Source organism: Choristoneura fumiferana, chromosome 6 (assembly GCF_025370935.1).
Source record: "Choristoneura fumiferana chromosome 6, NRCan_CFum_1, whole genome shotgun sequence".
NCBI lineage: Eukaryota > Metazoa > Arthropoda > Insecta > Lepidoptera > Tortricidae > Choristoneura > Choristoneura fumiferana.
The window spans coordinates 1,788,325-1,816,241 of record NC_133477.1 but is presented as its reverse complement, the minus strand read 5'-3'; the positions used below and the strand labels follow the sequence as shown (position 1 = coordinate 1,816,241).

Genomic DNA, 27,917 nt, shown 5'->3' with positions numbered 1-27,917 from the left:
GCTAAAACGGGTGGACGGGCTTGGATGAAATTTGATAAGTAGATAGATAACTGGACATCTGTAACACACAGGCTACTTTTTATCCCGATATTCCCACAGAGATACGATCTCGAAATTACAACCGCTGGGCCGTCATGAAATTCGGGACGATTGTTTTTAATGCGTCAATGAAAACCACGATATAATAGACAGGGCATATTAGGCGAAACTCTGCGCAGGGGGCGACACTAGCGCAAACCTCCATGACAACGTCAGTTCTCTTTATATTTTGTCGCCATGACAGATCATAACCAAATACAAAGAGTATTAATTTAGTACCTATAGAAATCATGATATATTTATTACTTATTAGTAACAAAATAACATGATATTTACATCGATAGTAACGACAAAGCTATATTTCCAAAAAAATAATTTAAACAATATGATATTATGGGTCCCCCACATGCAGTCGCTAGTCGCTCGTTTGCAGCGATAAATCTGGTCACGTGACACCATTTTGAAGTTGATTTTTAATTTCCCGCGACTCAAAAATGTAGCGTCAAGCCGCCGCTTCGAGCAGCAGCAACAAGATGGCTTCTGTCAGGAATGGTCTTGGTCTTGGAAGCTGATTTCTTAATGTCATTTAGTAGCAGTCGTGGCAGTGGTACAAATAAAAGAAATTGTAGTGAAGGAAAAAAAAAATAACACTGTTTTGCCGAAATCGAAGAGGTTTTCTTTTACCAGCGATAAAGCGCAACATTTTCAGCTTTATCGCTAAATAGCAAGCAATCGAGCGACTAGCAACTGCATGTGGCCCCACCTTAAGGCATTTAAGATAGGTACTCAAAAAAACTGTTTGTACGGTTTTTACTAGTGCTGCACTTTGCAGAAAGTTTTTTTTTTTTTTTTTTTTTATTCGACTGGATGGCAAACGAGCAAGTGGGTCTCCTGATAGTAAGAGATCACACCGCCCATAGACAACTGCAACACCAGGGTATTGCAGATGCGTTGCCAACCTAGAGGCCTAAGATGGAATACCTCAAGTGCCAGTTATTTCACCGGCTGTCTTACTCTCCACGCCAAAACACAACAGTGCAAGCACTGCTGCTTCACGGCAGGATTAGCGAGCAAGATGGTGGTAGCAATCCGGGCGGACTTGCACAAGGTCCTACCACCTGCAAAGTTGCAGCAATATTCCCTATTCCCACGGTAGTTTTATAAAATCATAAAATTTCAATTCAACTGCTGTTCAACGATTTATCAATGCGTGCGAAGCGGCGTTTAAACACTAGCTCTGCTGGTTATTCTTCGCTGACGTGTACAAGCAGACTCCGGGCCAGGTTCCTCGCCAGTGCGAGACGTAATAACTCGGCCTTGTCGCCGTCCAGCACGCCCGGCCGCAGCTCGAGACACAGCATTATCTCGAACGTGTCGGCCGACGAGAATATCGGCTCGTCCGACTCTAACAGCGGCAGCGTGTCCAGCAGCAACGTTTCCCAGAAGCTGGAATTAAAATTAATGATAATTTAAAAAAGGAACTGAAAACGTGGGCGTCTTACTTTTTAATACAAATAATGTATTCTTGCCCGAGACGTTCCTATTACGGTCATGCTATGATACGGTGTAGCGGGTAGAGACGGTGAGCCATTAGACCCTAAATACTATATTTGCTCGCTAATCCTGCCGTGAAACAGCAGTGCTTGCACTGTTGTGTTTCGGCGTGGAGAGTAAGACAGCCGGTGAAATTACTGGCACTTGAGGTATCCCATCTTAGGCCTCTAGGTTGGCAACGCATCTGCAATCCCCCTGGTGTTGCAGGTGTCTATGGGCAGTGGTGATCTCTTATCATCAGGAGACCCACTTGCTCGTTTGCCATCCAGTTGAATAAAAAAAAATACTTGATCAAATAAATATCTATACAGCCATAGTGTCAAATATATATTACATCCACGTTATGGTTAATCGCATAAAAGTGTATGTACACACACACCCGAAACTAGGTGTGATATAGTAATGGTAAACGTATTTATAAACGTCATTCTTTTTGCATTACCTACAGTCTGGATAAAAATATTGGGTTCTATTCTAGTATTATTTATAAAAAAAAAACATTAATAGAAAAAAAATACAGTTGTCCTTTTTTTCAAGCAGAGAGTAAACTCTAATACAAATATTATTACGTTGTCAAATGCTTACCAAGCTTCATTCGGCAAAATACAAAATTATGATTGATTGTTTGTTTTGTTGCTGTAATTAATGATTGTTCATTACATCATTTGTTTTATACTTAAAGGTGCTTTATCACTGGCAAAGCGAGACGATAAATGTTATTTTTTTTTGGATAATTAGGAATTTTCAGTTTTTATTTAAGTCATATAAAGTGACCCCACACTTAGTGCATTTTGCTTACGAGCAAGACTCTACTCTGGATGCTTATAGATACGACCGTTTAAAGAATTTGTACGGAACCCTCGGTGCGCGAGCCCGACACGCACATTCAATGCATTAGTTCAAATTAATCTATTAATCATTACTAGGCAAATGCGCTTAGATATTTTTTGGCAACTGCTCGCTTCCTATGAAGCCATTGCTTTCCTATCTATGATAAGATATGATTTGCTTTAATTGTTTTTAAAAAAGACGATAATAACATAGTAAAAGAGGACAAGTAAGCTCACTACGAACAATGTACATCGCGCGGCTTAAATGTGTGCGCGCGCGCCGGTTGGCGCCGGTACGCACGCACCCGCCGCACCGCACACTGATAATTGAAGGAGGATTAAGTTTTCTTTAGTCAAGGCTGCGCTGCCGTCGGTGCCGTACGTTTCGATTTTAGCTCGCTCGTCTTGCGCTTTATTCGCGAGATGATCACCTTTTACGTTCGCTTACTCGTACTTACGTATTTTTTGTATTAGATATAGTATAGCGTAATAGTTTCGTGCAAGACACATAAAAAAATAATAGATACCTACCTACCTATAAACAATATAGTTATACCTAGTATTATGTGTAGGTAAACATGATTAGTATGTATACAGTCGCCATCACCATTTCGGCGAATTTATAAATAATATTTTCAAATTAAATAAGCCTTGCGTACTCAACAGATCCCATCCACGTATGTTGAACTCGTTAGATCAATCTATCACAACAGTACAGCCAACATTAAACTGCAGACTTTCGGTCCCACATTTAAAATAGAAAAAGGTGTCAAACAGGGCGACCCGCTGTCTCCAAAGTTGTTCACCAGTTGTCTCCAGGAGATCTTTCAAAAATTAGCCGCCTCATGGGAGAACAGGGGCGTTGAAATTGGCGATAAGAGGTTAACAAACCTTCGATTCGCCGATGACATTGTCTTGTTCTCTAACACAGCATTGGAACTTGAACAAATGCTTCAAGACCTCAGCACTGCGAGCCTTGAGGTTGGACTCATCATGAACCGAGCTAAGACTAAGGTCATGACTAATAGTGTTAAACGTAAAATCGTAGTGGATGGACAGGACATACATTACGTCGACGAGTATATTTACTTAGGCCAGATAGCATCCTTTGGAAACAGGCAAGACAAAGAAATCGATAGACGTATCGAAAACGCCTGGAAGAGCTTCTGGTCTATGAAATCGTTAATGAAAGGGAATCTTCCAATATCGCTAAAGCGTAAACTCGTCGACATGTGTGTCCTGCCCATCCTAACCTACGGCGCGCAAACGTGGTCACTTACAGAAGCTCAAAAGTCCAAACTCAAGGTTTGCCAGCGGACAATGGAGCGTAGCATTCTTGGTGTCCGAAGAACGGACCGGATTAAAAACACTGAGCTGCGCTCAAAGACTCGAATTGCTGACGTGGGCGTAAAGACGGCCAAGTTAAAGTGGGACTGGGCTGGACATGTCTGTTGAATGAACCCAGAACGTTGGGCCAAAATTGTTACGGAATGGGTCCCTAGTGACGGATACCGTAATAGAGGCAGACCGAAGAGGAGATGGAGGGACGACTTAGATGCCTATAATGTGGGATGGCGGGAGCTCGCCTTTGATAGGCAGGAGTGGAGCAAGAGAGGAGAGGCCTTTGCCCAGCAGTGGGACACAAGAATAGGCTAATAAAAAATAAAAATAAAGTATAATAATGATATAACGGCATAGAATCTGTCTGGTTTCTCTAGACACAGACATTAGACAATTTTAAGTTAACTTTCGTACTACTATTATTTGCCGGTAGGTAATTAATCTAAAATAGACGTCGACAACCCTAAGCGTCCGCGCCGGAGTAGGCAGTTCAGTCTCCTAAAGGGTCGGAGTGGATTTACTTGTCCTCTTTTACTATGATAATAATCTCAAAGTCAAAGTCAAAATTTCTTTATTCAATTTAGGCTATAACAAGCACTTACGAATGTCAAAAAAAATCTACCACCGGCAAGAAACTCAACGAGGTATATATTTTTAAACAGATTTTAGTTATTTATGATACAAGTGCGGAAAGTAGGCAATTCCCAACGAGTGTCGGAGAACTTGAAACACGAGCGAAGCGAGTGTTTTGAGCCGGCACGAGTTGGGAATTTCCTAATTTCGACACGTATATCATACAACGTTTTACAATGCATTAAGCGAGGAAAAAAATCGAGGCAGTGACTACATCATTTATTTGCCATACCTACTCCTTTTACTACAGTAGCAGGCAGTAGATATACATACCGACATGCACGCCAAACCAAAATCGTTAACGTATACACTTTATTAAACCAACTTTCATAACAATCATTGACTCAGAAGATTAGAACAGCTACAGCTACTAATGATAGGTAAAGGAGACTTTGTTTTAGTATCGTGATTTTTTATGATTATTTTTTGTTTTTTTGTATCTATCAGCTATTAACAAAAAATTACCGTAAATCTGAGATTTTTTGGCTTTGGAACTGTAAATAAATCAAAATTGGTTCACTAATTCTAATAGATAAAAGCAAATAAATAAGAATGAGACATACCGGTAGATGTTATAATATCCATGTGTGTAGAAGTAGATTATTCTATCAATTTACGATGTTTATTAACTTAGGTATGTATATTATAGTTCACGTATTTTGTTCAGCATTGAGTTTGTCACTGACAATATTTATGTGCTTCGTGGATGACGTAAGGCGGCGTAAAGTCAGATATAAATTCATCATTTAAACTCTTCATTTTAATTTACGCATCAAAAATTAATTCACCGGACTGAACTCATGAACATTACTTTGGCGGGGTTTCATGACAGGCACGAACGGGTAACCATGATTGGTTCGTGCTAACGTCGTGCGCGCGCACTGGAAGCTCATTGGTTAACTTTCGAGTGCGCGCGCTTGACGTCGCACGGTCCGAATTGGACTCAAGAATTTATTCCCTTTTTTTTTCATAACTTCAGACGGAATTAAAATACGAGTTTACATGAAAAAAAAAATTAACGTTCTCTTTTCTGTCGCGTTTAATCTGTATTATCTTATCAGTAAATATTCAGTTGGTTGCATCAAACGTTTCTTATTTGTTCAAAGCCTAACTATAACGACTCTTTAGACTTATTTTTTTAACAATAGTTTGGACATCATTTGGCAATTTAAAAAGTTACTTTACCGCACAAGTGCGGTAAGTAAAATCCATACAACTTTACTGCACACTTGTGGATGCGTGCAGGAATCACTAATTTTCTATGGATATGTTGACCCACGTCAATAGGCACTTTCGAGCACGTGCATTGTAAACAATATTATTAAATGATATCTATACATCACAAGTATTTAACACAACTTTATTTTTAACAATCTGTTGGGTTTACCCACAGAAAAGGAGAAAACCATAGGAAGTGTCCCCTAAAAAAATAAGTTCCCTTTACTAAAAATACAGCTGTTGCCGGAAGTTCACACAGCCATATTGGTGCACGTTGCATGCACGTTGGGTACGTTTCACTAAACGCTAGCAACGATTATAGCAGTCTCTGTTTGGTTCCACCTGAAGCCCGTCGTCGTTGAGGCACTTGTCCCACCGCCGACGATGAGCGAGAAGCGAGCAGAGCGAGTAACTAGAAACGAGTGGGCGAGCAGTGAAAAGCGAGTGTTCGAGCACGACGGGCGATTACTCGCTCCACTCGCTCGAGCCGGGCGGCCGCCAAGCTAACAGCGCTGAGCGAGTATCGCTGAGCTAGTTTTATTGCTCAGCGAGTTTTATAGCTCTTGTCGCTGCGACAAAAGATGTAAGAGCGAGTTCTCGCCGGCAGTGTGAACCGCCAGCGATCAACTATTAATATATATGTCTCTTTTACTCACACAGGATCTTATATCTTTTGTTCGTTTCTTGTGCGAGAAAATAGTCGATAGCCAATCGTTTCCTCGCCGGCGGTGAGACAACTGCCTGAGAGCGATCGCTCGACATCATAATAATATGTATCATAATAATACGTCACTGTTGGCGACCGCGTCGCCCCTACTTCTCCCACAATATTGGTGGGTCAGAGTGGGGTTTCACCAAAACGAAGCGCGAATTCGAAAGAGATGACAGATGAGAGAGACGTCATCATAACTTGAGGTGATGACATATCGAAAATACAAACTGAAATATAGATGCATAGAAAAACCAGAAAAATAAGACCAGTGCTGGGAATCGAACCCAGGTCCTCGGCATTCCGTGCCACGTGCTATACCACTACACCACCACTGGACAGTGATACAGACACGAATTTCTTATATGCACCACATATCTCAGCTTGTTTGTTTTCTATTTAGTCACGACATCTATGCTGTAGCCCTCATCGAGAAACTTTCAGCACCCCATTGGAACTAACCGCTCACCCGGACAAGAGATGTCGTTATTAAGCAATCAAATAGAGATTATTTTTTTTGGAATCTTTTTGTATTTTTTATTTCAATTCCAAATTTTTTGTTACTTTTACGGTTTCGGTGATGATCGTAAAAGTAACAAAAAATTTGGAATTGAAATAAAAAATACAAAAAGATTCCAAAAAAAAAACAATCTCAATTGAGGTGATGAACTTTCCGAGTCATTATTTCTCATTAATTTTGTCAAAGACGTGACCATTAATTGACCGGAATCCATGTTGAATCAAATTTTACTCCAATCCGTGCGAAATACATTTACTCGCAACCCACTTGAAAACCATACCATTTAAGCGTTACACACACAGGACGGGAGCGGGTTGGGTCGGGAGTAAGGCGGACCTTTTTAAAGTGCATACATATACTTAAATGCATCAATCTCATGCTTAACTTATGGCTGGTAGTGCTCGCCACTCCTAGTGAAAAGTTTAGTAGATGTATGATTGGTTTTTGGAGTCTTTTTGTATTTTTATTTCAACTCCAAATTTGTTACTTTTACGGTATCCCGTGAAACCATATCGAAAATACAAACTGAGACATGGATGCACAGAAAAACCAGAAAAAGAGACCAGCGCTGGGAATCGAACCCAGGTCCTCAGCAATCCGTGCTGCGTGCTAAAACCGTACACCACCGCTGGACAGGAATATAGACACGAATTTTTCCTATGCATACATATCTCAGATTGCTTATTTCTACTACGCTACTTATGCAGCAGCACTAGCGACATCTATGTTCCGCTCTCATCGAGAGACCTCACACTCTTTCGGAACCAACCGCTCACCGAGACAAGAGATGTCGCTACTAAGCAATCAAATTATGATTGGTTTTTTGGAGTATTTTTGTGTTTTTATTTCAACTCCAAATTTGTTACTTTTACGGTTATCCCGTAAAACCATATCGAAAATACAAACTGAGACATGGATGCACAGAAAAACCAGAAAAGAGACCAGCGCTGGGAATTGAACCCAGGTCCTCAGCAATCCGTGCTGCATGCTATAACCCCTGCACCAGATGTTCGTAGATGTACTCAAGGAGATACTTACTAATCTGGCGCTATTTTGGAAGTTATCAGGGATATGAGGAGTTTGCCGGCTTGCTTGAACTCCCTGTTCTTGTACAGTCTGTGGAAGTCGCAGTATTTGCCTGGAAATGCAATGGACACTATTAATTAATTTATTACAACACAAGAGGAAGTCTGGCCCCTATTTAAAAAAGTTGCAATTGCTACAATTCTACATAATTGTCATTTTTAGGGTTCCGTAGCCAAAATGGCAAAAACGGAAACGCACGCGAAAGGTTAACCATATCGTACGTTTTTTCGCCTGCCGTAGAAACAGAGTATATTTAGGTACCCAGCAGCAGCGCAGTGTGGTGCAGCAGCAGGCCGGCGCCGGCGGCGGGCAGCAGGTCCCTGGCGGGCAGGCTGGTGTCCCGCCCGTAGGAGCGCAGCGCCGCGTGTGCCGCGCGCGCGCACAGCCCCGCGCTGCGCCCGCGCATGCCCCACGCGAGCGCCGCGCCCGCGCGCCCCGCCGACAGGTGACGCGCGCCCACGCACGCGCACACCGTGCGGACTGGAACAGATTTAATTAAACATTAAACTAACGTGAGACTCACTCATATTAAATGATATTGTAACGGATAACTCACGTCTTAAATCGAGTTTAGCTCGACATGTTTTGGGCTCATTCGTAGCCCTTCTTCCTAGGAGCAACGCGACGTGTTGCGGCAGCCGCTGAGTCGCATTGCTCCTAGGAAGAAGGGCTACGAATTAGCCCGAAACATGTCGAGCTAAACTCGATTTAAGACGTGATTTATAATAATAATAAAAAAAAAATCACCATCACAAACTAAAAATGACACAGACAGATAGCATTATTATTATTATCCGTTACAACATCATTTAAATAAAAAATAAATCTTTATTTCAGACCAGCAGATCCATAGTATGTTAGTAACCGTTGACGTATGACTTTAGTAACATTTACAGACTAACAACGGGGTGTCATTGACACATCGGCGTGTTGGAGGACCTTTAATGCCACTATTTAAGAATAAATAAAAAGGCACTAGTTTCGGTTGGTAAAAAAAAAGTCACATCAAAAAAGCATACATAGACAGTAAAAAAATGTACATAATAGAAAACAACAGAACAAACAGCGCCGTTCGCAAACCGGCAACTTTTGCTGATTTGGGACCATTTCGTGACATGTTATATATTTTAATTTTTTTTTCTTCGTATGTTGTTACGAACAAATGTTTTTTTTCTTTCTTTCAAGCAGAGGATCGTGGGTTCTATCCCCGGCTCGCGCCTCTGAATTTTGCGAGCAACGGGCCTGCGTGGGAACCACGGTCCAAGCCCCCTGATATTGAGAGGCGGCCTGTGCCCAGCAGTGAGACGTATATCCCTAAGCTGATAAGCTGATATGATGATTATGATGAACCTTGGAATTCAACATTTTGCACACGAAATTTTAGTGAGGTTTAATAGAAGTATTACTAACATAACGATCCAAAGGTGGCACAAATGTAATCAATTAATTACCTTTATCTACAGTGATCGTACTTTTTCTACCATTTACGTGCGATAACGTCAAGTGACACGCGACAGCGACCTAGGGTTGTCGACGTGTATAATATGATTGACGTTTAGAACTATGTAATATTATGTTGTCATTGAAAATGAAACTCATTTTTTTTTTACTTAATCAGTTATTATAATTGTGTATAACATTTATTACTGTAACCCAGTCTCTCCATTGTGTTTATTCAGTTATACACATTACCTACGCATTATAATGTCTATGCTAATATATAGTTAGTATATCAATTCCTAATCATAAATATGAACTATAACCTGAGACACAAAGTAGATAATATAACAGAGACACCACCTAGTACAAGCAAATGGTATCACCCTAATACTGGCTATTCAACTGGCTATTTTTCTTTCCTTCGATTGTCCAATAGATGGCACCAGTGAGAACACAAAATAACACGATACGTATTGCCATCTAGTGTGACACTAAGCATACGGTACACTGACAACAACTAACAAGCTCACCAACTGAGCCTAGACGAGTAGAGATACGCATGATGTCTCTGTCTTATTTACGTCGTTAGAAGAGAATGGCATGTTTCTCTCAAATAGTTTCGACGAATGTGTGCAAGCGCGGGGCAAGCCCAGCAAGCGCATTCCGGTTATTCGCCATCTAGCGTCACAATTACAAAACACTAATGTAGCCACATGTAGCCTATACTTTTGTATTCTCAATTTATTATTTATCGTGTTTCTTATCTTCAAATTAAGGAGTTGAATTAAGGTTGATGTGAAGTTGTGTTTATAAAATATGCTAGTCTTTATTTTAATTTCAATATTTCTAATTAATTCCGCTTATTCACATTTTATAATTTATCAATGTTAATGGTAGTGTCATCTATTGCTGTTTTTTTAGTATTAAATATAGCTTGTAAGGGTTGGTAGGCCATGCCTGAGATAAGGATTTATTGCAACTGTGTTACATTTTCTTATAGTAAATTAACCCTTCATGTCATTATGCATATTGGGTCGGGCTTTACATGTTCTAAGAATATTTTCCGTATTTCCGATTTGTTTAAAACGCTATTTTATATTTATTTTTGTTTTTATTTGATTCTTGGTTCAAACAATTTAAATAATAATATTGGGAACTAATGACAACCCTAGCACTGCACCAAAAATGCTAGAGAAAGTACGATCACTGTTTATCTATTCTTCAAAGTAAGATTAACGGAAATCTTTAGAACAAGCATCGAAACACATAGCAACTAACATGATTATTTAATTTATGTCACTCAGGAAAACATCAGCTATCGACCGAGGAGACTGAATAAAAAACTTTATGAAATGAACTAACCGTTGTCCGCGACTTTGTCTGCGAATAAGGACAAAGGGACAAAGGACATGGGATAAAAAATATCCTATGCCCTTCTCAAAAATTACTGACCAGCGATTGCCTTCTATCCCTGAATGGTGCAGATGAGGTCAAAGATGCAGCTAACTGGTTCAGTAGCAGCCTATTCACTCTGGCCTGAAATGGCTCAAGTTGTACTAAAAAAATATCCCAAAAATATTACTCAAATATGACAGAATGCTCAGTTTGGTGTATCTACAAGGTGTTAATTAAATAACTGAAAACCAGAAAGCAGTTTGCTCAGAATCGAGAGTAGAATCCATCACACTGTGTTATACAACATAGAAATACCGACCCTGTTTTTCGTGTACACGCCTATAGAAGCTAATGTCAGTTTCTATGGAAGTTACACAAAAAAGATGGTCGGTATTTACATGTCGGGGTTATCCTAGCCGGAAAAGAGTGTCACCGAAATGGTTTTAAGTAAAATACGGTTAATACTGGTGTAAATTATGTATCTAAATGTGTAAATTTTGTAAAAAGGTGTAAATTTTGGCTCTTGTCTTTAGTTTGCCGGCGACTAGGAAAGAAATAACTAATCTGTCAACTGGCTGTTGCTAACACAGGCCTCCTCTCGGAATGAGAGCCCTTGGGCTGTAATTCCCACGCGAGCCCCGTGCAGATTGGGCTCCGGTTTTGGAAGCTCTGCCTAATCATCAATCATTACTGATTTCTCGCTAATACGGTATTTGACAACTCCTGATTTTGCCATATCTTAATATTATTATGAAAATATACATATACAGATAGTGTTTAGCGAAGAGAAAATTTAAATCGGTTGAAAATTGGATTTATAGTGATTTTTTGAAAAATCTATATACCTGTCTCTTTCTCAAACGCTTTTCTCTATGCAGCAAGTATGGCGGTACTGGCGTGTGACGTCACATGCCAGTATGTATTTCTCTGTCTAATCTTGAATTTCAAACCTTTATAACTTTGTTATTTGTAAGGGTAGCTTAAAATTGTTTTTCTATTCGATAACAGGCATTGTGTAGTTTTAATTTATAAAACATATACAAAATAGTCAAATACCGTATTATAGCTGCGCTAACGAACGCATCCTCGCACATCGCTTGTGGATACGCAGTCTAATCCGGTATGAATCGAGTTGTTACTGGTAAATGAATAAGAATAAAAACCGGCCAAGAGCGTGTCGGACACGCCCGAAATAGGGTTCCGTAGCCATTACGAAAAAAATAAGTAATATTTTTCTAAGGATTTCGTATTTTGTACGGAATATTCCATGTTTAGGTATATTTTATACCTTAGGCTGCTAGCTGCTAGCTGCTAGCTTAGCTGCTCGACTTTACTGAAAATTTGCACTTTAAAGTTGAATATTTTGCAAACAAATCACTGAATCGAAAAACTACCTATCCAACGATACCCCACACTATAAGATATGATGAGAAAAAAAAATCACCCGCACTTTACGTCTATGGGAGGTACACTAAAAAAAATTTTTTTTTTGTTTATTTATTATACCATTTTGTCGGCATACTTTACATATATATTCGTGCAAAATTACTTTGTGCTTTCTAGCATTGATAGTCCCTGAGCAAAGTCGCGGACGGACAGACAGACAGACATGGTGAAACTATAAGGGTTCCGTTTTTGCCATTTTGCAGAACCCCAGATATCAAAGTCAAGTAACGCCGATGCTAGATTACCGAATCCATCGTATGTTCATCAGCAGATTTGTGTCGTCAATTAGTAATAGATAAGAACTATTATTGCTGTATATAAAAGCGGTATGGTCCTGTATTTGTTCACTTGTAATTAACACCTAATCATTAATTAGTCATTCATCATGAACCCTGTTATTTTGTTTGTAGTGCTCCTAGCAGCTTTAGCCGGTAAGTCAAAGTCAAAACATCTGTTTAATTTAGGCTAAGTATATCAAGGACTTATGAAAAGCTACCAGCGGTTCAGAAAAACCTCTGTTGAGAATCATCAGATTTAATCACTAGTATTAAAGAAACCCGGACTCGCGCACGAAGGGTTCCGTACCATTATCTATCAACATTAGACATTATTAGCAAAAAACGGCAAAAAAATCAAGTTTGTTGTATGGGAGCCCCCCTTAAATATTAATTTTATTCTGTTTTTAGTATTTGTTGTTATAGCGGCCACAGTAATACATAATCTATGAAAACTTCAAGTGTCTAACTATTACGGCTCAAGAGATAGAGCCATGTGACAGACGGACGGACGGACAGACAGACAGACAGCGGAGTCTCAGTAATAGGGTTCCGTTGGCACCCTTTGGGTACGGAACCCTAAAAATGAATCATCGAAATGTATGTAAGCGCATAAATTCCGAAGCACGGCACCAAATTAGGTAATTCTTTGTTTGTGTTGTTTATTTTCTGGACAAGGTTTGTGTGAAACAAAATACAAAAGAAACGGGGGCGAAGCCGCCGGCAACAGCTAGTTATTAATATAAATACACGGACCACTCACGTATTATTTGTTAAACCACGGATTGATTCGAGACATTTCAAGTATTGGTGTTTGTGTGTGTTTTTTCATTTCGAGTATGTATCTATCTATATAATTATATTTATCCGTTGCTTAGTACCCATAACACAAGCTTTGCTAAGCTTACTTTGGGACTAGGTCAATTGGTGTGAATTGTCCCGTGATATTTATTTTATTTCATTATCTTAGTGAAAAGCAAAACGTGTTTTAATGGGTTCGTATTTTGTTACATTTCAGATGCGTGGCAGCCCGGTCTAAGAGGTAAGATTATACTCAAACAAAATAGTGCTAAATATCAATATTAAGTCGAAAATAACTCCCAGTGACCTTGTGTGTACAAGCGGACAAAGTCAGGTCTCCCAGCGCACCAAGGCCTCTCTAAATCAATTGTCCTCTTTATCGTTATTATTAAAATTGCAGTACGCTTCGACATGGATGGGACCAATGGTGTAGACTTTTTCATCAACCTGCCTAAAAGCGTGGCGGAGGCGGAGGCCGAGGCGTGGGTGCTCACGGAGCGGCCCGCGGGCCCGCTGCCCTCGCTGTTCATGTACTGCTTCCCTGATAGGGTCGTGTGCGCACTGTTCGATGACACCAACTACATCGCTGGTCTTCAGATCTCTGTGAGTCTCACTTGTCCTATCCTCGTGCGGGCTAAATGTGCAATAGAATCCAATAATACTGTTGTGTCTGCTGTTGTTGTGAGTAAATGTATTTTATTTTTTGACAAGACTAGCACAGGACTGGGCAAAGTGGCGTGAAACTGAAGAGGCCTTTACTCAGTAGTGGGTGGATGTGGGCTAATTTGATTCATTTCTTGATAAAATCATTTTATTTTTATTTTAGATCCCCGTAGAGCAGTGGAGCGGGAACGTTTACGACATGGAGGCGACGGGTTTCACTCTCTGGACGCCATCCGTACCATTCTGGCTTGAGAGTCAGACTTACTGGTCACTGCAGCAGTACTTTGTCACTGAAGGTACGTTATTAATCCACTAGGCACGCGCTAACCCTTCGATCTGACGTTTGAATTCATGTTCCCAGTATAAAAAGGACATTTGATTTTTTGTACGTACCGGTCAGCCATATAACTGGTCTATTAATTTTTAAACAACTTCACGTCAAATAATTATGTCAAAAACCAGAACTTAATGAAATTCGGGAAAACGATAGAGACACCATTAGATGCCATTAGATAATAAATTGTTATGTACAGTTGTGGTCATATAATTAAGAACGATTTTTTATAGAGAAGATTTTTCAAACTGACAAGTGTTACTAACTGTATGCATATTTTTGTACTTATCTCGGTATCGTAAAACTTTCCTTACTAGCGGTAAATTCATTTATACATATAATTGGCTAAAAAATAAATAGATAAACTTTATATATTACATCTAAACCTAGTATTACTACTTACTGGCTGGTCATATAATTAAGAACGCTGAATAGTTTATTTTTTATTCAAATTTAAATAGAGAACGGACCGCCGCTTTGTGGTTTTAGGTTATTATTTAAATAATTTTGGCGCCATTTACTGCCGTAAAAGTCTTAAAGGCGATTGCTTCACATAAAAACAACGGGGAAAAATAAAAGTTGTGATAAATCTACAAGAAAAGTAATACTAAACTTCGCGACAAGAATTGGTCGTATAAACACATAGCCGATCATCTGCAATGTTCAAAAACTATGGTTTTCCACACCATAAAGCATTTTGCTACGTATCAAACTACTTCAAATGTTCCGCGTGTACCTAGACAAAGAAAGTCATCTCGTCGAGATGATCGAATATCGTTCGTTTGGCAAAACAAAATTCTTTTAAAGGGTCTAATGAGTTGAGAAAAGAATATTTTGGCGAAAACAACCCTTCAGCAATCTCGGCACGCAGTATTCGAATGCGTTTGGTGGAAGAAAAGTTGCACGGAAGGATAGCAAGGAAGGTGCCTATGTTGAAACGGTGTCATAGGCAAGCCCGGCTTGCATTTGCAAGAAGATATGAAAACTGGACAGTCAGACAGTGGAAAAACGTTCTTTTTTCTGACGAGACAAAAATAAATAGGGTATGTTCTGATGGCAAACGATATGTAAAACGGCCTCCAAATAAAGCATCCGACCCAAAGTACACAAAAGTAACTTTAAAGCATGGCGGGAGAAATGTAAAAATTTGGGATGTTTTTCTGGACATGGTGTTGGACCTGTTAGGCTGATAGAAGGAAACATGGATCAATTTCAATACAAAAACATACTGGAAGAAACAATGTTACCATATGCTGAAGGCGTGCTTCCGGTTATTTGGACATTCCAGCACGACAATGATCCCAAGCATACTGCACGTACCGTTAAGGAATTCCTCACATCGCAATCAGTTTCTGTCTTAGATTGGCCAGCCAACAGCCCCGATCTTAGAGCAATAGAGCATCTTTGGTGCGAAGTCAAGAAAAAAGTTTCAAATCGACAGTGTGGCAATTTAAGAGAACTGTATGACGTATTCTTAGAAGAATGGAACTCTATCTCTCTTGCGAAATGTCAAAATTGATAGATTCAATGCCTCGCCGGTGTAAGGCAGTAATAAAAAGCCGTGGACATGCTACTAACAATGAATTTTAGTTAAAATGTATTACATTGCTTTTTTTCTGTACAAACTTCACGTTAGTGTGATTTAGTTAATCTAAGTTTCAAATAAAAAAACTTTCGAACAGTTCAATAAATCGTTCTTAATTATTTGTCCAGCTTCATTACTATTTGAATTTGTTACTAAAGAGAATAAAAACAAAATTTGTAAAAAATGACAGTAATTTAATTCTTTATTCTAAATCCCGTTTGCTCTATTCATGTGGCTATCTCATAACGTAACTAGTTACTTCTAAGAAGGACCCACGACTACACATGACATGATTTAGTTAAAATAATCTGGAACTTCAAATCGTTCTTAATTACGTGGCCACCACTGTATGTGCTAATATTAATAAATAAAAAAATGAAAAAAAGATATACCAGAAATGAAGAGATATGTAGAAGAGAAGAAAGATGGTCCTAGACATAGCCAAGCGAATTAGCTCGTTGAAGTAGCAATGGGCAGGCCATATAGCACGGAAAACTGATTCTCACAGTTCTCGAATGGAGACCGCGGATCGGCAAGCGCAGTGTAGGACGTCCAACAACGAGATGGACGGATGACCTGGTTAAAGCCGCAAGCTCTCAGTGGATGCAGGCCGCTTCCGACCAAAGCAACTGGAGGCCTATGGGAGAGGCCTATGTCCAACAGTGGACGTCCAACGGCTAATAATATTGAAGTTAAATACAGATCGAGCTCATAAAATTGCGGAATTACGCTGAATTTGAACCTGTGCTCATTCCCTTCCCTCAACCTATAGATATCCTGAGGCAGCCCAAGGAGGTGCGTTTGGCTTCACGCAACAGCAACAAGCTCATCCAGCACGGAGCCGTGTGGGTGACCGGCGTGGGCAAGGAGCTCGTCAGGATCGGAGACACCACCGCCGAGGTTCACGACAGCATCTTTACTGAGCAGGCCTGCATTCCTTGGATGGGTATGTTAAGCCTATCTGGCACCGCTAATCAATTAAAAAAGGTCCCTCGGCTCGCATGTTGTAGAGTGACAGTTTGTTTCTTAGTACTCCTTAGCTCGTCTTCGGACCTAATGGAGACCTTTAGTAGAATGCGTGGGTGAACTGTTGAACTGGGAACCAGTTAGAGATAGGAATCTGTTGAGTTGGGAATTCGACGACTTGGGAAAGCCCCTCTTCCCCACTGGGCACACTGGACACGTGCCCAGGGCCCCGCGATGCATTGGGCCCCCCTAATCCCTACTCCATTACCAAACGATAACCGATAGCTACTACACTCACGCCTGAAAAACAGGTTTAGATACCGAATGCAGCATGTTGAGCCCAGGGCCTCTAATAGGTGAAAGACGGCCCTGGAATCGGGAACATGTTGCGTTCAGAAACTTATTTTATTTAATCATTCAACTATTCTGGTCATTGACGTCTGAGTTTAATCTGACTCTTCTACACAATGTATATGGTATCAAGTTATTGGTGTCCCTAATAGTTTACAGACATTTTTACAAGCCTTTATTTTACTTGCCCTGTTAGTTAGATTTTAGTCGTAGTTTAACCCACCTTCAGTAGTTGGACTCACTTGAACTTTGGAACCGATACATACGTAGGTTGGCTGACAATGCAAGTAACAAAAACTTTTTCTACTTCCCAGGCCAGCACTACTATTACAACATGTCATCTACCACTGACTGCAACGTTCCCCTCTTCCCGTGGTTCCCGATGGTTGACTCCGGCCAGTTGATCGCCACCGGCTTCATGGTTTTGGGCAAGCTGGACAGGCCTAACATCGCACGGCAGTGGTTTGAGACTCCTGTCACAGCCGTAGTCAGGGTGAGTGTCTTTTCAGACGAGGCAGCCGACGCCGAAAATATTCCAACGCTAGCTCCAATACAATGCGCTCAACAACATAGGTACAGTCAAGGGCAAAGATTCAGACGACCAGATGGCCTAGTGGTTAGAGAACCTGACTACGAAGCTTGAGGTCCCGGGTTCGATTCCCGTGTCGTGGCAGATATTTGTATGAAAAATACGAATGTTTGTTCTCGGGTCTTGGGTGTTTAATATGTATTTAAGTATGTATCTATATCTATATAATTACATTTATCCGTTGCTTAGTACCCATAACACAAGCTTTGCTAAGCTTACTTTGGGACTAGGTCAATTGGTGTGAATTGTCCCGTGATATTTATTTATTTATTTATTTATTAAGATATCGACACGGCCAAAGTTGCAAAAATATGTATACACAGCCTTAATGTTAAGTGCATAAAGTCGTGTATACATATTTTTGTAACTTTGGCCGTGTCGATATCTATGCCCTTGACTGTACTCCAGCGCTAGCTCCGCTCATACAATGCGCTCAACAAAATAAGCTCCGCCCATGCGCCCATATAATTCGCTCAACAAAATATTCCAACACTAGCTCCGCCATTTGGCGTTATTTGTAATAAATGAGACTTGAATGTAGTTTTTTTTTCCCATCTGACATACCTACGAGAGATCAGACGAAATTTGGTACAATTTGTGTTAATTATGCAACCTGACCTACTGTAATTTGTAATGTACTCCTTGGAAATTCCCACTGCCAAAATATTTTGTGAAATTCCAGAATTTCAATTCACCTATCGGTTTACGCGTACAAAGCCGCGTGCAAAAGCTATTTGTAAATTATGTTATTGTTTTTTCCAGGCGATTGTGCCGAGTGCCCCCGACTGCTTGTTTGAACTGACGGACAACCCTGGAATCCTGACTATGCATATCTACTATGTGGAAGAACCCTGGACCATTATGTGCTAAAGCACCACAAACAAAGTACCAGTTACCAAAGTGCTATTAGTGGCCAAACTTAAAGGCCTTTCTCGCAGGCAGTAGTGAACAGAATTTTCTATCTTTCTATCCTTCTCTTTGTCCTGAGGTACGCTATCAACCATATCTGTATCCTACAAGCGTAATTGTTAGCAAAACATAATGCTCGACTTATGAATTTTCTACCTCAACATTGTTTTGTTTTCATATAAAATAAAGGAAAAGTGTAATTATAAAGTTATACTTCATTTCACCCGTTTATATTTTAAAGGTTCTGTACCAGTCGGCAAAAACGGAACCCTTATAGGATCGATTTGCTGTCCGCCCGTCTATCAAGAACAGAGGCCGTATTGCATAATTTTTCTAGCACTCGCAATCGCAATCAAATGACAGATTTCCCATACAAAAACTGTCATTTGATTGCGATCGTGAACGTCAGAAACGTTAGGCAATAGGACCTCAGATTTCAAAAAAGAAGATTTTAATTCAACTGTATGTTTTCTCAGTAAAGCGTGGATATCAAGCTGAAATTAATATCAAATACCCAGACCTCTTGGTGTAATCATAAATCAAACTTCTAAATTAACGCAATTAAATGATAATCACTTAAACCGGCCAAGCGCGAGTCGGACTAGCGTACCGAGGGCATCTCTAAATAATAGGAAAAACTGTTAGTAATTTACAGCCACTAGTTTCCCGAAGAGCGAAAAAGTAAAATAGTTTGTGATTTTGGGGAAATGTTTTCGACCGAACATTAGTAAACCTCTGCTGTCGTCCACTCACCAACATTGATGAGGCCGTGTTTCTCGGCTTCCGCCATGACCCTGAGCGCTTTGGTCTCATTGGGCAGCGGGAGACGTTCCATGAGCAGTTCGGCGCGCAGCGGGCCCTCGGGAGGGCAGCCGGCCAGGTAGGCCAGCCCCACCGACCAGAGGGACCCGTGCTCCATCAGCAGGCTGCCGTACTCCAGCACCAAGCTGTCCCGCAGACGGGCCGTCACGCTGTCAACGTCGATTATATTACAACTGCACTGGTTTAAAAATAATTGTAATTCTGAGATTTTATTTAATCTCATGGTAAGACAGCGTTGCCACCAGAGATGTGCGGGGATGTGTTACGAGGAATGTGTGTTTCAGGAACTATTAGAAACACTTCATTTGCCTATCGCACAGCACATCTCTGGTGGAAACAGCTGAGCGGAGCGATGCGAGCTATATACCCAGCCGACGAGATTTCAAGATTTTATCCTGAGAGATATCCTATAAGTGAAAATAAATACAACAAACTGAATTAAGACAAAATAAGACTTAGAATAGGTATCTGAGGTTGCAGTATATTTTTTTGTACACTTACTTACTTACTTGTACAATACAATAACTATTTATTGTATCGTGGGACCAAAACCCCAGCTCGCACTTAGAGTTTTTCAAAATTCATGTGCGAGATTACATTTAAAATTTACCACGAGCTTCACGGTGAAGGGAAACATCGTGAGGAAACCTGTAAAGCAATTCAATGGCGTCTGTGATGTTCCTAATCCGCTCTGGGCCCGCGTGGGAACTATGGCCTATGTCCTCTCATTCTGAGTGGCCTGTGTCCAGCAGTGGGACGTATATGAGCTGTGATGGTGATGATGAAAGATCTAACTAAATGCTTACTCGACTTGATGCTTGTCTAGGACCTTCAGTTTGCCGCAATGGTACAGGATGTCAGTGAGGTGGGTAGCGAACCACCCGTTGTCTGACAGCTGCTGTATTTCGTGAATGACCTGAAATGTTCGCTATATTAGATGCTGATAATGTTAGCTTACAAAATTCAGGAGATTAATGTTTTCTTTAGTTCAACCATAATAATGGACCATGGAATGGATGGATGGAATGGATTAAACCTTTAACCGCCATTGTCTGAATAAGACAAAACTTATCCAGCTCACTTCGCCACATTCTTATAATTAAGACAAAATGTAGGTGGCGATACGGGCACGTACGAATGAAAACGTATTGGCGGTTAAAATGTAAAACGTAATAGGGAATATTACTGCAATTTTGCCTGCAAAGGAGTACTTGATGAACCTGTAAATTCGTACTGCATCTTCCGATACCGGACAACTCAAAATAATATTCACTGCACCATTGAACAGGTCCAAATCACTCAAATACCTCTCACGGTTATCCTAAGTCAATCAATACACACTCCACTAAAAAATGTTCTAAGTCCTCTATAAAAAACCGGCCAAGAGCGTGTCGGACACGCCCAAAATAGGGTTCCGTAGCCATTACGAAAAAATTAATAGTAATATTTTAGTAGTTAGTAATATTTTTCTAAGGATTTCGTATTTTGTACGGAATCTTCCATACTTTAGGTATATTTTATACCTTAGGCTGCTATTTAAGAGTAAAACTACTAATAATTCTCAAGCAAACTTAGCCGTTATAGTTTTCCTTGAAAGTTTGATATACTTACTACCATCCTGAATTTTTTCAAATTTTTCCACCCACCGGTTTAGATTTTAGTGGGGGGACGCCCGTTTTTAATGAAAATTTGCACTGAAGTTGAATATTTCGCAAAACAATCAATGAATCGAAAAATCGTCCTAGCAAACCCCTAATGGTTTTAAAAGACCTATCCAACGATACCCCACACTATAGGGTTGGATGAGAAAAAAATCACCCCCACTTTACATCTATATTTATTATCTATTTTTTTTTTAATTCTTTTTTGTACCATTTTGTCGGCATAATTTACATATATATCCGTGCAAAATTACAGCTTTCTAGCATTGATAGTCCCTGAGCAAAGCCGCGGACGGACGGACAGACAGGCAGACATGGCGAAACTATAAGGTTTCCGTTTTTGCCATTTTGGCTCCGGAACCCTAACAAAAACTTACAAAGATGGTGCTCGTCAAAGTTCAGGAGTGGGATAATCTTTCCTCGGCTTCCCTCATATTCACTTCCCTTCCACTTTTCCTTCTAAGATGGCGTTTATGATCTCATCATGTCATCAAGATGACCAATCCCCACCAACAGCTCTAAAATCCAAACTGGTTCTAGCCTCTACTTTTATAATTCATACCTGATGCAGCTCCCCCTCGACTGCTGGTCGCAGCAGATCGTGCAAGGCGCTGCGGGTGGCGCCGCGCATGCCCGCGCAGGCCGCGGCCGCAGCCCTGAGGTCGTGTTTACGGGCCCACGGGCTAGTGAATACTGTCCAGCCCCCCAGGATGTCCAGCCATGAGTCATATTTGGGTAGTATGCTCTCAAACGCTGTGTAGTCTCCGGTTATCAGCTGGAATTTATGATTAGTAAAGATAGAACTATGATATTCAAATGTGACTATGACAGCTTCATGCGAAGCCACAGAAACCACATGCTGCCTTGCCTAGAAACAGAGTCTCTGTGCACAAAAGTATGTCTAATGAATTTCATATGAATACTAGCTTTTGCCCGCGGCTTCGCCCGCGTGGAATTCGGTTATCGCGCGCTGTTCCCTCGGAAACTGTGCATTTTTCCGGGATTAAAATTAGCCTATGTCACTCTCTGGCCCATAAACTATCTCTATGCCAAAAATCACGTCAATCCGTCGCTCCGTTTCGACGTGAAATGCGGATTTCGCATTTATAATATTAGTATGGATTGCATCATTCATCACTGGGAGAATTACAAAGTAATTTTAATACTACATTTCTAAATCCGTTTCACTATTTTTTGTGTGTTAAAAGTGTCACTACACTGAAAAGGCATCCCTGCCGAGCTGCCTGCTCTATCAAACAGGTTCAATGACAGTACATGACGGGATGCTCAGTGGAATATTTCTCAGTTGATGACAAAAACAATAAAGACAGGAGTGGCTTATTGTGTTCATTTCACAGATCGCAATATTGCAGAAAGAAGAAAAGAGAAACTTTTTTTTTTATTTAGACTAAAAGTGAAATGTACAAATGTCTAGCTTTTTATATTTTATCCTATCATTTATTAATTCCAGGTCACTCAGCGAGTTATGGAGAGAGCAATGCTAGAGGTTTCTTTGAAGGATAAAATCCGAAATCACATTATGACAATGAACAAAAGTACAAATCAACGCACATAGAAAGAGCTCCTGACGACATACCGATGTCCTTGAATGGAGACCACAGATGGAAAGACTTAGTGTAGGGTGTCCTGAGGCACGGTAGACGGCGCGCCATGGAAGAGACCTATGTCCAGTAGTGGACTGCTGTAGGCTGATAATGATGTTGATTAATTCATTCAAAAATATAAAGAAAAGTAATTACCCGCATAATAAGTTCTAGCTGGGGCTGTGAAGCTACAGCTCGGCTGGTCAACTTCGAACGACACTCGGCCTGCCAGTGCTTCCATGTTATAGTGAACTCTCCCGTTGACATGCCTCCATATACCTGGAACACGGTAGAAATTGTAACAGCTAATAAAAAAATTTTTATGTTTGTGTTGTTTGTATTGGAATTGATGATAAAATAAAATTTGTGGCAGATTTCATGTTCTTTTTTATTTGAAAGACCAAGGGGCTGTTTCACCATCCATTGATTAGTGTTAACTGACGGTTAAATGTGATGCGTCTCCGTCTATTCGAAAAAGAAATAGAGACGGCATCACATTTCCATCATATAACACTAATCAATGGATGGAGAAACAGCCCCTCAATGTTTATTGGATAAATTTTATTTTTTAATAATTAGCAGGTTTGTTCCCGGGTGAGACAAGCAAATTTTAGAAAACTTGAATGCTATTTTGTTTCCTTTTAAAAATAAAAGAATGTTTCTTTACGTCAATGAGCTAACTAAGGGTTAAATCCTTACCATTTCCTAGGCCTAGTGCATATAGTGTGTTCACATAATTGTACACAAATATTCAACCTTGCTAAATATACAATATGATACAGAATAAAATGATGTTGTTAAAAATATTATTTGTTTTTAAATTAATCCCTCACAGGTAAACAATATTAAAACTGACTCATTTTGTGGTAGCATATCTAAATTAGCAGGGCTTGGGCTCAGGCAGTTTTTTTCCAGAGCCCATTATCTTTTTCCACCTGTATATGGATTATTTGCAGACAAAGTCATATACGGGCCAATCAACTTTTTTACCGACACTAATCTGTCTGCAACATTTTTCAAATAATTGCAGACTTTTGTAAGTAAACATGTTTTTTCTGTAATTTAATAAATGGTGTACATGAATACATGCCATCCTACGTAAGTTCAACCTATTAAACCGTGAAATATCTTGTTGGAAGTGCGATTTTTTGGTAACGCCAGTGACAATTTTGGTAACGTAGGAGACGCTTAAAGTGTCGGTAAAATAGTTGATTGGCCCATACAACAGCTAATATATAAAAAAATACTTACGCTATAAATGGGCATACTTCGCAGCGAATTGTCCACTAGCTTGAACTCATGGCTATCTGTATCAGAGTGTAGTTTCATCAAAGCCCGTGCTACGTCCACTCTCCCCTGTACAATCATACCAATAACAGTATCCCAATATTCCGGGTGGTCCTCGGACCCCCGCTCGCAAGCCTCCAACAACTGCGCCGCGGTTTGCTCGTGACACGGAAAGTGGAATCTCACCCACTCTAGTAAAAATGGCAGTATGTAATCTCCAGGCACATTATCAATGTATAGGATCTCACACAAGTGCCATACACACTCAATTGAGTAGAATATAGTTATGCAAGTTAGTAGATTGTTCTTTTCGATACTGTCTGACTGTTTCGAAGCTGCGTCTTGCAAACTTTCAATGCAAACTCGGATGATAGAGCGATATTGACGCGAATGTTTCAAAAATTCCACCTGATTATCTAGATTTTTACTTAACTCCGCGGCTTTTTGGAGGGAGAGATAAGTGCCGTTAGATTCGTTAACGAGTTTTCTTAAAATTGGATGGAAGAGCAAAATATCTTGCCGTATATTTAAAATTCTGTCATCATTCTTGTCTGAAGGAATTTTACTTTCAGTTTGGCTTCTGGAGTAGATAGAGAATTTATTTCCTCGTCTCCAAGTACACGCTACACGATTTTCAAAACATTTTCCCGGTAAAACCTGAAATAGAGTGTGAAATTTAGTGTTTAGTGATTTAGTAACAAACATAACCTCTGAAATTAATAAGAAAGCACATACAAATGTTTTAGCGCGGTTTATCACTTGAATGTCACTAGCAGCAGGTGGATTTTGTGAAAGCCCTGATATATTCATGTTTATTTTATGTAGAAATGAAAATGTAATCCACAAAATTGTATTATTTTCGTACAATAAAATCAGTCAGTTGTCCGCGAGACCGTTTGAATTTATGGTGTCTTGCATGACATTTTTGTTTTTAGATTAGTTAGACGTTTTGGTGGTTGTCTACGGTATGGACAGGGCAGCTGGGCTACTACGAAACTGGAAACTCGAAGTTCGTATCGTACCGTCTCTCTCACTCTCGTATTAATTAGTATAAGTGTCAGAGAAATCGCACGACACAAACTTCGAGTTTCGAGTTTCGTAGTAGCCCAGCTGAATCGGTCTGTTCGAAACACAAAGCACACCAATGGCATTCCGTTCGAGTTATTCGTAAAGACGTGCTCCTCGAGACAAAATGTAAATATTGGAATCAGATAATTTCCCAAATATAAATTATTAAGCTAAACGGGATTTAATAGACTAATACATTATTTTATTCAAGTATAATAGTGACACAATTTTCTAATTCAACATATCCTAATCAAAAGCAATACATAATGGAATATATTTTTGAGGTGATAGTCATGACCGGATGACTTGTTGGAGGACATGTTGATTTGGTCACGAAAGAAACGATATATTTGTCAATTCGTCAAAGTGTATTGTTAAACAAAATTATACAGTAAATTGGACAATATTGTGTTGTGTTACGTGCTAGCCGTATAATGTGTGATTTTTATTTACGGCGATAAGTCTGACAAAAGGAAACATTAAAACTCATCGGTGACAATCTTACTTGGTGAGTTTTTGGTGTTGCATCGAAATTTTGCCTGTCACTAAACTTTCTATGTAGTTATTGGACCGCGGCACGGTTTCTTCTAGTATATTTTGTGGACCTTCACCCAGTCAGACGACTTAACATGTTCATACCTACCATAACTTAACTGCTGAAATTTATTTCCTAGAAACTGGTAGATGTAGTGACTAACAGTAGTATTTGGAAAAGTATTCAGGACAGAATATCCTCGTTAGCGGTCGAGAATATTTTTTTCCTGACGTCACCGTCTAGCAGTATTAGTGTTAAATATAGTGTGATAATGATGATAAACTTTATCTGTTAGTGATAGTGCTATCATGTACGTTTTTCAGTAGAGGCATTGAATAATGATTCACAGAGGTGATGTTCAGTTTTCGTATAGCATAGCTTTGTTTACCGTGTTTGTGCACTGAAATTTTTAACAATCTGTAAGTTTAAGCTTTTTGATTAATTTAGTTTGTATTTGCTTTGTGGCCATACCTGACACATTTACTAACACTTTCCTTCCTTCGTAATCACTGTAAATCATTTTCACAAGTCTTAACGACTGTATAAAATATCTACATATAATTTGCAACTTTTTATTCGCCATGAAGGACATTGCTGCAAGTCAGCTGATCTTAATAAAAAAGTTATAGAGCATTGCTTACAAATACATAGTTAGTGAGTTAATTGATATGGCAACATTTTAATATCTGACAACATCCAGCTCTGCAAACTGAGCATAATCAAAATAAATGTTATGTCAGGCAAAATATTTAGGGTACAGTCACTAGCACCAATATCTGACACAACAGAGCATGCATAAAAATATCTGACACAATTTTATTTCAATGTCCCGTAGTACATGTCAAATATTTTTGCGAACTGCTGTGGCAGATATGATAAAGATGTCTGTACTATAAAATTGGAGAGTACAACCTGTCATAGGGAAGATAAAGTAATATGATTGACTGAATTAAGATTTATGAGTAAAGAATACACCATTAACCAGTTTTCGACTAACTTAGCGCTCTGGAAAATCAAAATGTTCCAAAGGGTCTGCCACCAAAATAGTTTTAGAACTGCTGTCCTACTATTATAAATGTAAAAGTTTGTTGGTGTTTTTTTTTAATTCACTGGTGTATAAACAGCTGCATACAGACAAAATGGCCAACTTATCTGTGAATCGAAAAAGTTTCAATGTCATTCCCCATAAAGTGTAGCATTGCTTGGTCTGATTCACAGATAAATTGGTCAGTCTGTAGATTTGGTTGAAATATTGTCAGAAATTGACCTATCAATGTACATAATTAAATGGATTAAATGTCGAATCTTACTTGAAAAATGAATACCAAAATTAAAGCCAGGCCAGGGCCATAGAAAGTGGATAAAAATCTGCATGCAAAATTCACATATTATAACTTCTTTGCAAGGTTGCTAGACCTTATATTACTGCCAAATGTACTAAGTGGAGTACAAATTTTCTAATGAAATAACTTTAAATTTATGTAACTAACTTCCAAAAGCACAAAATTTAGAATTCTCGTCTCGGTCTGTAGAACTATGTATGATAAAAAAAAGTCAGGACTTACAAGGATAATTGCCAATAACCTATCAAACTTACAATTGAAAAACCCTCGACATTATCATTACAAAGTTCAATATCACAAAAACCTGAACCATTTTGATTAATCATAGCTAGAAACTACCACAAGGAATAATTTATTGAATCAGGCGTTACTTTGCGGAGGTCCATATCAATGAACTAAAAGAATTTCCACAAGGAACCTTACTTTCATGTAAAAAAACCGCATTGAGAAAGTTCCATCCGTTTGAGAGCTATGATGCCACAGACAGACATTGAAATCAAACTTATAACATCCCTCTTTTTGCGTTCAGAGGTTAAGATAAAAAGTAAAGCCTGTAATAAACTTATTAGAGTCTGATTTGTTGTTGGAATGTGCTCGGAACTCCGACTTGAGGAGAAGGGTACTTGACGGTTTGGGCCCCATGCACAATGGCCAGGTCTGTTTGCCATACATCATGACAAATGGGGTAGGCAGAGCACACGAAACGTTACCGCTTCGGAGCCACTTTTAGCAATTTTAGGTTTGCATTTGCATTTACCAATTTTTTATATGTCCCTTGCATAGGGAAAATGAGCGAGCACCCATGAGGCTGACATGATCACCTGGAGTGTTCAAAGCCTCAAAAAAAAAACTTATTAGAAAAAGTTTGAGAGACTTCACAATCAATTTATTTTCACAATTTTTATAAGTTTTT

At 39.5% G+C, this 27,917-nt stretch overlaps 3 protein-coding genes across 4 annotated transcripts in view; 2 read left to right on the top strand and 1 right to left on the bottom strand.

Moving 5' to 3' along the window:
• Positions 1 to 977: 977 nt before the first annotated feature.
• Nup75 (nuclear pore complex protein Nup75) lies at positions 978 to 27,656 on the bottom strand. Of its 2 annotated transcripts, none has more exons than XM_074088815.1 (9): positions 26,133 to 27,656; positions 24,023 to 24,715; positions 22,928 to 23,050; positions 21,730 to 21,942; positions 20,313 to 20,422; positions 19,438 to 19,655; positions 8,192 to 8,410; positions 7,883 to 7,982; positions 978 to 1,485 (listed from the first exon to the last, which is right to left on the bottom strand). In XM_074088815.1, the coding sequence occupies exons 1-9, from the start codon at positions 26,139 to 26,141 to the stop codon at positions 1,284 to 1,286; spliced, it is 1,887 nt and encodes a 628-aa protein (XP_073944916.1). In that variant the 5' UTR covers positions 26,142 to 27,656; the 3' UTR covers positions 978 to 1,283. The 2 variants fall into 2 exon arrangements, with proteins under 2 accessions (XP_073944916.1, XP_073944915.1); XM_074088814.1 differs by lacking the exon at positions 26,133 to 27,656 and adding an exon at positions 24,794 to 25,004 and having other exon boundaries at positions 979 to 1,485.
• On the top strand, positions 12,557 to 18,866 carry LOC141428800 (uncharacterized). Its single transcript, XM_074088818.1, has 7 exons — positions 12,557 to 12,642; positions 13,505 to 13,528; positions 13,688 to 13,890; positions 14,114 to 14,246; positions 16,642 to 16,815; positions 17,501 to 17,679; positions 18,538 to 18,866. Exons 1-7 carry the CDS (start codon positions 12,597 to 12,599, stop codon positions 18,643 to 18,645), a joined length of 867 nt encoding a protein of 288 aa, XP_073944919.1. The 5' UTR covers positions 12,557 to 12,596; the 3' UTR covers positions 18,646 to 18,866.
• Positions 25,209 to 27,917, top strand: part of lqf (epsin homolog lqf) — a 39,195-nt gene continuing 36,486 nt past the window's right edge. The window contains exon 1 of the mRNA XM_074088566.1: positions 25,209 to 25,634. The gene's annotated coding sequence lies outside the window, so the exon portion shown is untranslated. The remainder of the gene's footprint in view (positions 25,635 to 27,917) is intronic.